This window comes from Dermacentor andersoni, chromosome 1 (genome assembly GCF_023375885.2).
Source record: "Dermacentor andersoni chromosome 1, qqDerAnde1_hic_scaffold, whole genome shotgun sequence".
NCBI lineage: Eukaryota > Metazoa > Arthropoda > Arachnida > Ixodida > Ixodidae > Dermacentor > Dermacentor andersoni.
This window is the reverse complement of record NC_092814.1, coordinates 166,243,659-166,256,154: the sequence shown is the minus strand read 5'-3', so window position 1 is coordinate 166,256,154 and position 12,496 is coordinate 166,243,659. Positions and strand designations below refer to the sequence as shown.

At 42.2% G+C, this 12,496-nt stretch overlaps 1 protein-coding gene across 7 annotated transcripts in view; it reads right to left on the bottom strand.

The window, feature by feature from the left end:
- The window catches only part of LOC126547063 (trifunctional nucleotide phosphoesterase protein YfkN), a 92,217-nt gene that overhangs the window by 69,977 nt on the left and 9,744 nt on the right, over positions 1 to 12,496 (bottom strand). For all 7 annotated transcript variants that reach the window (XM_055062729.2, XM_055062727.2, XM_055062728.2 and 4 more), the window contains exons 4-6: positions 7,477 to 7,616; positions 6,244 to 6,369; positions 353 to 478 (exon numbers count right to left, since the gene is read on the bottom strand). In XM_055062729.2, coding sequence (XP_054918704.1) covers positions 353 to 478; positions 6,244 to 6,369; positions 7,477 to 7,616 — 392 coding nt within the window. The remainder of the gene's footprint in view (positions 1 to 352; positions 479 to 6,243; positions 6,370 to 7,476; positions 7,617 to 12,496) is intronic.

Genomic DNA, 12,496 nt, shown 5'->3' with positions numbered 1-12,496 from the left:
ATGGAATAGCATTACATAGCTGTTTAAGTTATGACACTTGCAGAGACACTTCATTCAGAAGCACAAAAAGAAATAGAACTGCTGCGCAAATCGATTGCCATGGAATAAATTTGACACCGGCGTTGGTAGACTTTAAATAAAGGACAGTTATAATAAAGTGAAATGCAATCCCAAGCTGCAATGAGAACAGCCTGTACAGAACCTGTACAGGCTATGGTACAGGTTTCTCAACTCATTTCATGCATACAGAAATTTTGCTTACAGCTTTAGCCAGGTATTTTATTTTAGAAGCTTATTTTTACAAAAGAAGAAATGATAATGAAAAGGAAAAAAATGAAAGGGACAAACTCACCCTTTTGACTTCATAGACATGGTCATGGCCTCCTAAGATGAGATCCAACTCATCTACATTGGCTGCCAAGCGGCAGTCATTGGGAGTTCTCATGTGGGTTAAAGCTATAACATAATCTACACCTTTCTGTAAGCACAAAAGCAAAAGACAAGAAAAATGCATGACCTGCATAGTTCAATGCAGACGAAAAGAATGGGAAACTCTCATAACATATTGACATGTGTACTTTATATCGGGCAACCACGTTTCACCACATGACAAATGTTATCGCACAGCGCAGGACGCGGCTGCATCGGAAGTTTATGGAATGTTATTGATGGTTCCATCCGCTGTGTGTCACCGAACCTTGTGTAATCTGATTGCATGTACACGCTACGCGAATAGTGTGGATTTTTGTGAAAGACACGCGGGTGCCAGCAATTACTCTGGAACATTCAACAACTGATGCATAAAAGCAGACGCGCTTGACCCGCTGATGAGATTTTGACGATTGCCGACTGTGTTCGCCGCTGTCATCATTCTTTAAGTGTAGCCTGTTTTTGTGGGCACAGGTTCGCCCAATAAAAGTTAGTTTCGTCTTCCACAGTATTGCTACTGTGTTCTTCGTACGTCACTACCACGTGACAATATCATGCAAGAAGAAATATCTGGGCACATTACCACTTGAATCATGCACCTGCAATTCAGGCTCAGGCTACCCTAAAATAGTGAGCAAGCATTTAAGCTGAACATGTGCTGCCTTACCACCACTTTTATTTCATTTTGACATACCAAGCATTCCCACATCCTCCCCTTCTTTTTCTTCAGATGTTTCCAAAATCATGAAATGACTTGGAAAGTGTCCAATCACCAAATCAAGCAGTAATGGAACATAAATCATATTTCTGCAGTTTTCTAAAGACCTGATCAAAGTGCATCCACTGAGTAAATAAACCATGCAAGTCTCTACCGTGTCTTGCTCCCTCTGCACATGAACAATATGTACAAGTGTTTCATGTTTATTACTTTTGCTCTGGATTATTCTTTCTGTGCATATCGTGCACACCTTTGGATACCAAGACAAGTATGAAATTTGTACAGCAAAGTGCCGTGCAAATGCACAGCACTCTGCCACACTATCCACAATAAAAGTATTCTGCTTGTCGGTTATTTTAGTGCTCACTGCACAGTGGATTTCACTTGGTCTGGGTGACACGACAATAACCAGTTTTTAGATGTCTCTGTGTCATGATATAAAAGCTTTCTACGAAAACTGAATTCACATTGGTACACTGTAGGCAGATAGCAGGCAATTAAAATTTTTTTCACTAAATGCAAAATGGCATCCACATCAATTTAATTTCTGACAGCCATTAAACACCTATCAATTGTGCCATCTGCATTTTGGCTGTCTGATTGGACAAGCTCCTGATTTACCTTTTTCTTATGATTAGGCTGGGTGCTTGCTAGAAATTTTACATCAATCATTACAGTAAGTATTGTGCATGATACAGTAAAACACCATTGATATGTTTTGATGGGACTGCAGAAAAACATATAACAGCCAGGAAGACATAACAGTGAGGAAGGCCTCAAATCGCCACAGCAATGTCAGTAACAGCTCTGAATGGCTGCCAGTATAGTTATTACACAATTTGGAGCTCGTACTGTGCCCGGGGACGGCACATGCATGCATGTATAATTAAGGGACACGTACTATGTTGCACAACAGTGGCCCCTTTCCGCTCTCAATGTGCTTCACCGCATAACACGTCTGCACTACGGCGAAGCTGACTTTAAACACTCAAAATTAAATTTCAACCATGGAGAACAGTTATGGGCTGTCCAACGGGCCCGCGACGCGGCGGAGAGACTCGGCCTCTCTGTCCCGACGTGGGAGCGGCCCGCTGCGTGCTAGTGCGCGCCCTAAAGGACCCTAATAAAGTTTTTCATCCATCCATCCATCCATGGCGAGACACGCTAATCAGAACTGACGACTGCGCACTTCCAGCATTTCGGGGTGGGGCCACGGGTGGCACTTGACAGGCTTAACCGTGAGTACACATTTATCATGTTCATAGCAACATCTGAGGGCTTATTTTCCTCTGCAGTGCTTAATTTACATGACCACCACATTAAAACGCAATGTAAGATGAGGGAACATTACAGAATGGCAACGTATCAAATGAGAATAGAATATCTAGGAGCCAATGAGCTTTAGGTCGGAACCACGAAAAGCAACGTAGCAGCTGGGAAAACGCAACAGCAAAGAATGTATCAATGGGGCTCTACTGTACTTGGCACGTGGATAAGCACACCAAGGATTTCTTTGGGTAAACAGTGCTGCCTTAAAAGCCATGGGTCTGCATACTCACTCACAAGTATGCTCGCTTATACTCACTCCATGCATATCTCACAGGTGTAAGATAGAGCAGTAGTGAGTGACAAAGGGTGTGAGGGGATATGAGTATGAATGGAAGTTAGTGCTGGCAAGTTTGAGTGGACGCAAGTATGGGCAAAAGTCAGTGAAAGTGACATTGAGTGCACTTGAGTAAGTATTTATGAGTGCCAGTGAGTGGAAGTGGATGCAAGTACGACCATGCATGGGTGGCAGTAAGTGTGAATGGGAGTGACTATGAATGCGAGCGACTGTTGGCAAGTATGAGTACGCGGGAGTAGGTAGCGAGCAAGTGCTGAAAAATGTGTGTGCACATAACTCCGAGTGAGTACTGCAGAGCCTGTGAAAACAGTGGTGTGTGAGTATGAGTGAGTATCGGCTCATTCTGCCAACCAATATTAAAAGCTGATTTAATTTAATAACTTTGGACAATCACACCGAAAGTAAGTTCCATTTGAAAATATTGTTGTAACAATGTCATGGTTAAAGTTTGTGGAAACCCTAGAGTCTTTTGTGTACCTTCACATTCATCTTCCCCACATGGCTGTTGCATCTCCTGACATTCGGCGTCACCTTGTGACACACACGCTATGGTGGAAGTCCTTGTCGTAGTACACAGCTGTGATGAGAGATTGCATAAGTGTCCCAATGCGAGCACCATCTGATGGCGTGGATAACTCGCACACAACAGGAACTTGCTTCCTTTTCTATGGATTCAGGACATTGGCGTGCACGGACTTAACACGTTCTTCCCACGGATGGCTTCCCGCTCGGTTTCGGTTTCAAAGAGCAGCACTGGTACGGACAAACACAATTGCTCGGACGTGCTTCCATTCGCAGGACCACACCGATGAATTACTTGGGCTTTGGAGTCAGGCATGGGCAAACCAATCACTTCGTAGCCTTGCATGGCGAGTTAAACATCCTTGATTCCTCAACATGTTCTGTTGAGGAACTACAGTAAATCCCTGTTAACTTGAAACTGTAAAAGTGGGAAAAAATTTCTAGATAAAGCCTTGCTAATACATACTTGCTTAATAAGTAACTCTGGTTTAAATATAGTTGCAATGAATCCCTCGCCCTGTTACCATTGAACCTAATGTATTTATGCTGTAGTCGCTTAATGCATGCCAAATGGTTAGAGCATAGTATTTACTTCATTTTTGGCGCATACAACCGTGGCATCAGCAAACTATCGTGCGCGCAGACCATAGAAAGCAAAATTGCAGCGCACAGATCTTTCCTGGACTGCAGTTGCCACCAATAGTGACGTCAAAATATGGTAGTCACGACGTTTTTCCAGCTCCCATAGCTTCTAGCACTTCCACATTGTCGTCATGGATGCAACGTGGATGATGGCCCTTCCATCTCAGACATGGCTAGTGTGCTGACCATCATGAAGGCGTTCGCAGAGGAGTTGGGCCTGATGGAGAGACTGGCTCGTGGCCTCGCCGAGTTTGAGGATGCTGTCACCCCTGCAAAGCCTCTACGGTGGCAAGTGAAAATAACCAATTTTTCACTGCCTGCTCACAAATAAAACTTGGCTGTGTGTGTTTGACTGAGAATTAACAGATTTTTTTGGCTAGTAAGTCTATAGTCGCTCATCTGCCATTGTCAGTTAATTAATACATCGCTTATAGTGCACTTTCATCCACTTCCCCCACCAATTACACATTAACGAGGTTTTACTGTAAGCGTTGTTCTGAGGTAAGAGCAATCACAAAAACAGAAGCCCACTGGCCGAGCATAGACCACATGGAGGCTTTCAAAATTACCACTAGTAATATTTTTGGTAACTTTTGTGTGCATCAGCACCAGACATCAGCTTCTATGAGCAATGGCACTACTGGCACTGTGCCAAGAAAGCATGCTTGGCACAGTGCCAAAAAGCATGCTTAGACACTATTCACTTCGTGCATACATTCAATCAGATTGCACATGGTTCGGCGACAGACAGCGGAAGGAATCATCGATAACATTCCAGAAACTTCCTATACATGCAGGCGCGTCCTGCGCTGTGCGATAACATTTGTTAAGTGGTGAAACATGGTCGCCCGATAAAGATAAACAATTACACATGTCAATATTTTCTAAAGTGTTGAATCACTGTATTTGCACAATAACAGGTGATGTTCGAATCCCTACCCCAGCAATGGCTCCCTCCAAGTAACAGGAACCAATCTCGAAGGCCATGCTATTGCTGGCTGCATGTACCAGGCCTTTTTTTTTAGCCAAGCCAAGCTAAGTGGTAGGATATGCCACTAGTGCTATTTTTGCAGTGCTGGCACCCAATTCATGGCACAAATAGCCGATGGCATTTTGTATCTCACACACACCACAGAACTCCGAGTACTCACTCGCAAACTCGCTAGCGTACAACAGCACTCATGTGCGCAGCCATGCATTGAGAGACGCGATGGGTCTGCCACTCTATTCATTACCACAAAGGTATTGTCGTAAGTTAACGTGGACTTCTGTTACTTTTCAATATGCAGAGAATAAAGTGTAAGTGCCTATTAGTAATATAAGAACTGGAATTTTAAACAATAAGTATGTGGCACTTAACAGTCAACATACATATAGTAACCACATATACTACGTCCGAAGTACCAAGGCTTCATTGCCAGTTCACACTACTTGCCATTTTTTTTTACTTTCTATGCCAATTTAAAATAATTTCTACTTAAATGGTGAACAGCATGCTCAATTCTATCATTATAAATCATGGTCTTTCCATTTCCACCAACATTTCAACACACTCTGCGTAGCTGTCAGTCCTACTAAACCAACCAAATTGTGTGGATGCAACTGCTGAATTTACAATGTTCAAGGTATTAAAACATCCTGCTTCGTGTGAAATTTAGCCATACCGTCCCTTTATCGAAGGAATGCAAGTTCAGCATAAGGCAATTGGGAATTTGTGCAGTGTTTAGTGAAAGAGCTTGGAGTGATGCTAGCAGATGAATTAGGCAGGAACTACAAGGATGGACAATAAAAACTTCATGACAAGGAGCAAGGCAGTCGAAGGGAAAGTTCGTGAGAAATAATGCTTTAGAGTTGTGTTACTTTTCATGGCTTTTGATACATTTAAATTTATTCTTACATAAGGAATAGTTTCTTTGTGTGCGGTGTTTTTCTGAAGACAAAAACGTAAGAGATACGCCATGCACCTGGCACACATTAGGCACAGTCTTCGTTGACAATGTGAGATAGCATAAGATTGTGTGATGAATCCATTAATGACCCTGAAAACAACACAGGAAGGAAGGTTGAAGAAAGTGGACAGCGAAGTGAAATAATGTATTGAGATTGTGTTAACAGCCAACTGGAATTTACTTTCTGGGTAACCATCACATGTGATTTTATACCATTTAAAAGTTCAAAACGAGAAGTACATCTACTAACTAGATTTTATTACTATAATGGTAAGCTTTCCTGTAAGAGTAGAACACAAAACACAAGAATTCAATTGATTAAATACAAGAGTAAAAATTATGTTAGACAAATTGCATGCCTTTTGCTTTAGAAATCTTGCCAGCCTTCGGCCTTCAGTGACAAAGTCTTTGTATTCAACATCCTCGGGGTCAATTGTTGCAAGTGTTGCCAGCCATTCTTCCTCGACAAGTCCTATCAACCCAATCTGCGCAGAAAAATTATAAATGATAACATTCACCACAAGCACCAATACAGGACGGCTTCAGGTAGGTGTTTATTAGGAAAAACCATACAGCATCCTATGAGACAAAGAAATGTACATTTGTTTAGTCTGCATCTGCAATAATACAATATTGCAGATGAGTCCTTATGTGTAAGGTTCAGTCATAAAGCAAAGGTGCAAAAATTATGCATTACCAATTTATACTAGAAACACTAGAATGTCTGTCATGCATTATGAGACAACTTAAGGTTATTGTGTCTAAAAATAAATTAAGCCATGATAGGGGAGTATGAACTTTTCTTTTTCATTTGTTTACCAAGCACAAAATTTTTACAAAGTATGTAGGCTGCCATTTACACAAATTAAAATATAGCAAATACTCTTACAAAAAAGCTATTTCGTTACCCAATGAATAAAGAATGTTAATGTGCATGAACAATGTAAACATGACATACCACAAGTTGGTAGTGCCAAAATGGTACTAGTACCACAATGGTAGTGCACATAATCATGTGCTCAGAATGATTGTACACAACATCAATAATCGTGATTCAGCCCAGTTACACTAAATCCAAAATGGACAAAAAATTAGTGTGATACATTGGCATTTCAGTACAAAAATCTGTGCTGATGCAACATTTACTGCATGTGTGACATATTTGAGGACATAATGACAACTTCAGGAATAGCAATGATATTTCAGACAAGATTATATTTATTTGCTCCAAATTATTTAACATCTTCAGCCTCAACTATTGACTTAATTCAGCTTCAATAACAGCTTTATCCTTCGATCAGATGGTGTTTGTAGATACTATCCAGTGCTTCCACAATATCAGCCATTGCAGTTTAGCATTGTGTGGATGTTTGTTAGCCTCCCTCTCAGAGATGCTCCCCCCATACATAGCAGTGTAGCAGGTTTGAGTATTGAAAACTATGACACCTCACAGAGGCTGATGTTGCTGCAGAATGTCGCACAGCCAGCTACTCTTTGTACTGCAGATAGATCACAACAGATCATAAAAGCGTGTTAATAAATCATATCAAGACCAGCAAGACAAGGAGCCAAGAAAAACAAACATGGCCTACCTTCTTGCCTGACCGCTCCAAGATTAGAAATTCCTCACCATCAGCCAGCAGCTTTCCGGTTTCATTGTCTACTACATTCGACATGAGCCAAGGAAATTTGGTCTGTTTTGCAAACTCTGTCAAGTTGTCTACACCAAAATCTAAAAAGAAAAGAAGAAAGGAAGAATTTAATAGTAAGAACATGCTGCTTGCTTTTGACTTTATGCAGTAGCCTTACTTAATTCTTTATTTTAATTTAATTATGGGGTTTTACGTGCCAAAACCACTTTCTGATTATGAGGCACGCCGGAGTGGAGGACTCCGCAAATTTCGGCCACCTGGGGTTCTTTAACATGCACCTAAATCTAAGCACATGGGTGTTTTCGCATTTCGCCCCCATCGAAATGCGGCCGCCGTGGCCGGGATTCGATCCCGCAACCTCGTGCCAACACCATAGCCACTGAACAACCACGGCAGGTCATACTTACTTCTAAAAAGCTAACAACTCCGATAACAAAATGTAGAATGGAATAATCTATACCCCATCTAAGCTTTACATTTAATTCAAAATGTGCAGATTAGCTAATCTCCCAGTCATTCAGTCTTTAGCTCTAAGGGTTTATTAACACTGGGCAACCGGTTAGGCAACACTGTCCACAACTCCACAAGAAATGTGCTATTGCAGCCGTGTCACACTGGATCACCAGAAAGACACTGGGAAGCACAGCTTACATAAATTTCGATGACTTGATAGCCAAACCAACAATCAAACGAAACCAAACTGACAATCCCAACACGTTGGGAGCATGGTGGCACTAGTAAAAGTGGGAGCCACTTCCTTTGCTACAATTCCAGTGTTGTCAACAAAAGGCCTCTTAAACTCAATTACATGAGAACCTTCTTGTTTGTCCTGCACCTACTACAAACTTTTTGTGATAAATTGTCCCATTAAGACTTCATTACAATGGAGCATGCCTTAGCATTGTTGCATGGACCAGGAGGACATATCGCCATGGATATGTGACAGAGAAGAGGTTGTTGCTGATGACAGAGAATAAAGCATAAAGCAATCCTGGCTGAGGCAGCAGTACACTGCACAATAAAGGCACATGAACACCACACCACATCTCGTTCTCCTTCCTGAAGGTGGAAGCTTGTGTAGGGAAGTAATGCGATGTGCACAGCAATGCTTGCTGAAGCATTCTGTGAGCTCCCCGGTGAAGAGAAATTACAGCTGTAGTGAAAAGGAGGACGAAGAAAATGCTCGTGTCGGCTGTGCGCGCGATCAGCGTTCGTGTACTGCTGGTGCAACTAGACTCTGCCCAGTGTCTTGTAATAAATCCTCATATTACATTTGGTGGAAGGTGCTGCACTCCCCGACCTTACCCTGAAACTTCGCAGCGAAACTTTGACAACTGCTCCAGTCGCTACCATGAACGAGGCTCCTAACAAACCGCTTGGAGCATCCACCACTCCTATCATGTGCGGCACCGTCCAGCGGCAGTGGAACCCTCCTGTTTTTAGCGGATGAGGTGAGACTGACGTGGAAGATTGGCTCTCTACCTGACCATGACCCGACGAAGCTACATACCGTCATCTTCTATCTTGCTGACGTTGCAAACCTCTGGTTCCACAATCATGAACGGGAACTACAAACCTGGTCTGCTTTAAAAACAGCATTCGCGGAAGTCTTCGGTCACCCGGCCTTGCGAAAACTCTGTGCTGAACCGCGCCTACGCCAGCGCGCTCAACAGCCCGGCGAGACTTACACCAGCTACATAGGGGATGTCGTGGAAGCCGCTCACTTTGCTGTACGCGACAACGTCCTTTACCGCAGAAATTATTTGCCTGATGGTCGCAAATGGCATGACAGTGGCGGCATGACAGTGGCGCGCTTATACCACTTTTCCCGGCTGGTTCCCTTGTTTGGTTGTAAGTCCCGCCTCACAGCCCTGGCCTTTCAACCAAACTCCTTGCACGCTATGATGGCCCCTACCGCATCATAGACCGTACCTTCGCTGTCACCTACGTTGTTGAACCTGTGATGCCATCACCCAACCTTAGGCGTTGCGGGCGTGACACGGTTCACGTAAATTAACTTAAGCCGTACTATGACCCCCTCATCCTACCTACGCCGTAAGTCGCCAGGATGGCTCCTCTTCTCTCCCGGGGGCCATTGTAGTGAAGAGAAGGACGAAGAAAACGCTCTTGTGTCGGCTGTGTGCGCGATCAGCGTTCATGTACTGCCAGTGCAACTAGACTCTGCCCATTGTCTTGTAATAAATCCTCATATTACACAGCGAAAAGGTTAACAGTCTTCGGGCACATGTTGATTTGAGTGCCATGCAAATAAAATAAAAAAGAACAGCAGATATCTTCATAACGCTTGCCAGCAGGTGTAATTTTTATACCACGTCTTTCATACCAATGTATGAAAGACGTGGTATAAAAATTACAATTACATTTGCTGGCATGAAAATTTTATAATTATTGGCAGCAGTTGGCAACACAGACATTTACCAACATGTTGGGAAACTTGTTGATCAATAAATCAGGAAAGATGTTACATGGTGTAAATAAGCCTTAAGATAGTTGAACCTCGTGACCACGTCTATACAAAAGAAGCCAAAATGTGATGCCATGCATCAGCATTGCAAGCCACAAATGGGCCAGCAAAAGCAACTCCTGTCCACCCGACAAGCTACTGCCTTGGCTAAGGTGGCCACTCAACAAGCAGATAGGAGATACTTTTTCTGGCTATATAGTCACTAGCATGAAATGCTACATGGACAATGGCAAATTATGAAAATTCTGGCGCAATCTAACATGCACCACATAACACGATGCAATGACAATTGTGAGATTGATGCGATCACATAGGGTCATCACCAGCTAGAAAACTTCAGGCCAGCCAAGCCACTGGCCAGAAAGCACACTTTTGCTCACAATGCTGATCAGAACATTCAAACAGTAAAAAAAACTGCTGCTGCAAATTGCACTTGCTGTTGATTTGACATTTTGGCAACTACTTACTGTCCAACATCAATATAACTAATGCAGATATAACAAAGTAAATATAAAATTCGGTTGATCATGCTTCATTTTAATGAGGATTCTCCTGCTGTAAAAAAACGAAAATGAGGGATCCAACATGGTATCAGTTGTATCAAAGCAAATTTTTGTTTGCATGCATCTCGATATATGTATTCTAATTGTAAAAATGTCAAATACAGCCGCTGACTTATCTTTTGGACCTATGAAACTTTTGACTTCCCTGTGGCACCGCCACCTAACCCTAGGACTAATGTATAATGGCAACTGAATTTTCAAATGCCATACAGCATACTGCTAAATTTTTCAGACGTGATCCACGTGCAATGCTGCAAACATGGCAGGTGTTAACAAAGTTGTCACAACATTGACTCAGTACCTTAATTTTGGTTGCAGACTGTCGATAAGCAGCACTGGTTAGGCCTAGTGGCTTGGGTAGTATGACTGGCTAAAGTTTTCTGATGGCCAACAGAGTGGCTGGCAACAAGCTGTTGTGGGAAGCTCGTCAGTATATTCATACCAGTACATGTGATTGGCAATAAAATGCAAGATCACACATGTGAGCTAGACTGACAGTCATAGTAGTGGAGTTCGGGTGTGTATGCAGCCCCCTCAGCGTCCAAGAACAATTTGAAAAAGTACATGCTGGGTGCACATTCACGTTTCAGCCAATGGTTTGGTTGTATTGCAGCCAGGAAGCTAAAATGCAGATCTTAAAGATCACACCAACTGCGGGGTTGCATATTATTGACAGCACAAAGCATGTGTATGTAATTTACTGTTGTTCCCGTTCCACATATCGGCAAGGCGAGCTGCCGATATCCGGATTGGCAAGGCAAGCTGCCGATAGAATAGAATATATTCTATGGAGTCATAGAATATGCAGGAGACCTTGCTGGCCCATCAGAGACATCACACTAGCATTTCCTCAACATAGACTTGTTGCAAAGTTTTTGCCAATATCAGCATGTGTGCTTATAACAAATACAGAATATAATGAAGGTATTTTAGTGTTACAGTTGACTTTATTATAGTGTGATTCCACTATACCTATATTTTGAGCTGTGAAGAAACAATTACATTTGCTTTGCTGTAACTTATATTGTGTTCGAACTCGCAATTTTGTGATAACACAGTGCAATGCAACTGGATGAGGACAGAGTATAAATTGACACACATACACAGCACTATGCAATTTCGGTCTCATTTTAGTTGTAAGAAAGTCCACTGTTAAAGGGGCAACCAGCCAAATTTTAGTTTTACTTTGTTGTGTCTAATCATTTGTTATACTAGTAATAATATGCATGTTTGCTATATCTACATCTGACTGTAGAAAGAAAAATACAGTACAGAATGGAAAAAATGAAATACAGATCCTTTATGCTAAGGCAAAGGGTGCCATTGCATTATGCATTGCTGTGCAAGCTGTAATGCTGCTCCAGCCAGAGTGAGATCAAAGCCAAAACTTCACAAAAGGAATATGAATTCATAAGCACCGCTGTGGGTAAACATATTGATCTCATTTTGATTTTATGCCTCCTCTTTCTCAGACCTTACAAGAGAACATAACTGCAAATGTGGAGTGTATAAGCTGGGAGCATGTCGGGACAGCAAAAATCTGTTCAGCTATTAAGATAGCCACTGTAATGCAAAGCGACGTCTCTTAGTGTCCATGTCATTTTTCATTCACACAAAATGCACTTACGTCTCTATGTAAGCGTTCATCTTCAACACATACATAACAAAAATGTGAATTGTGGGCACGGCTTTATCATTGTCAAGTGCATCAACAGTCAGTGATGCAGGCCATAGAATACATTGCTAAATGTGTCTAACCAACAGATTACATGTCGGAAAGTGTCAGTGAGCACTGGGCACCACTTTCAAAGTCATTGAGCAGATATACCAAATGTAGTGCCCTCTTCCTCTTTACCCATACCAGCACACATATCCTTTATTGCTTTTCTTCCTCCATTCTATGTTTGTCGCA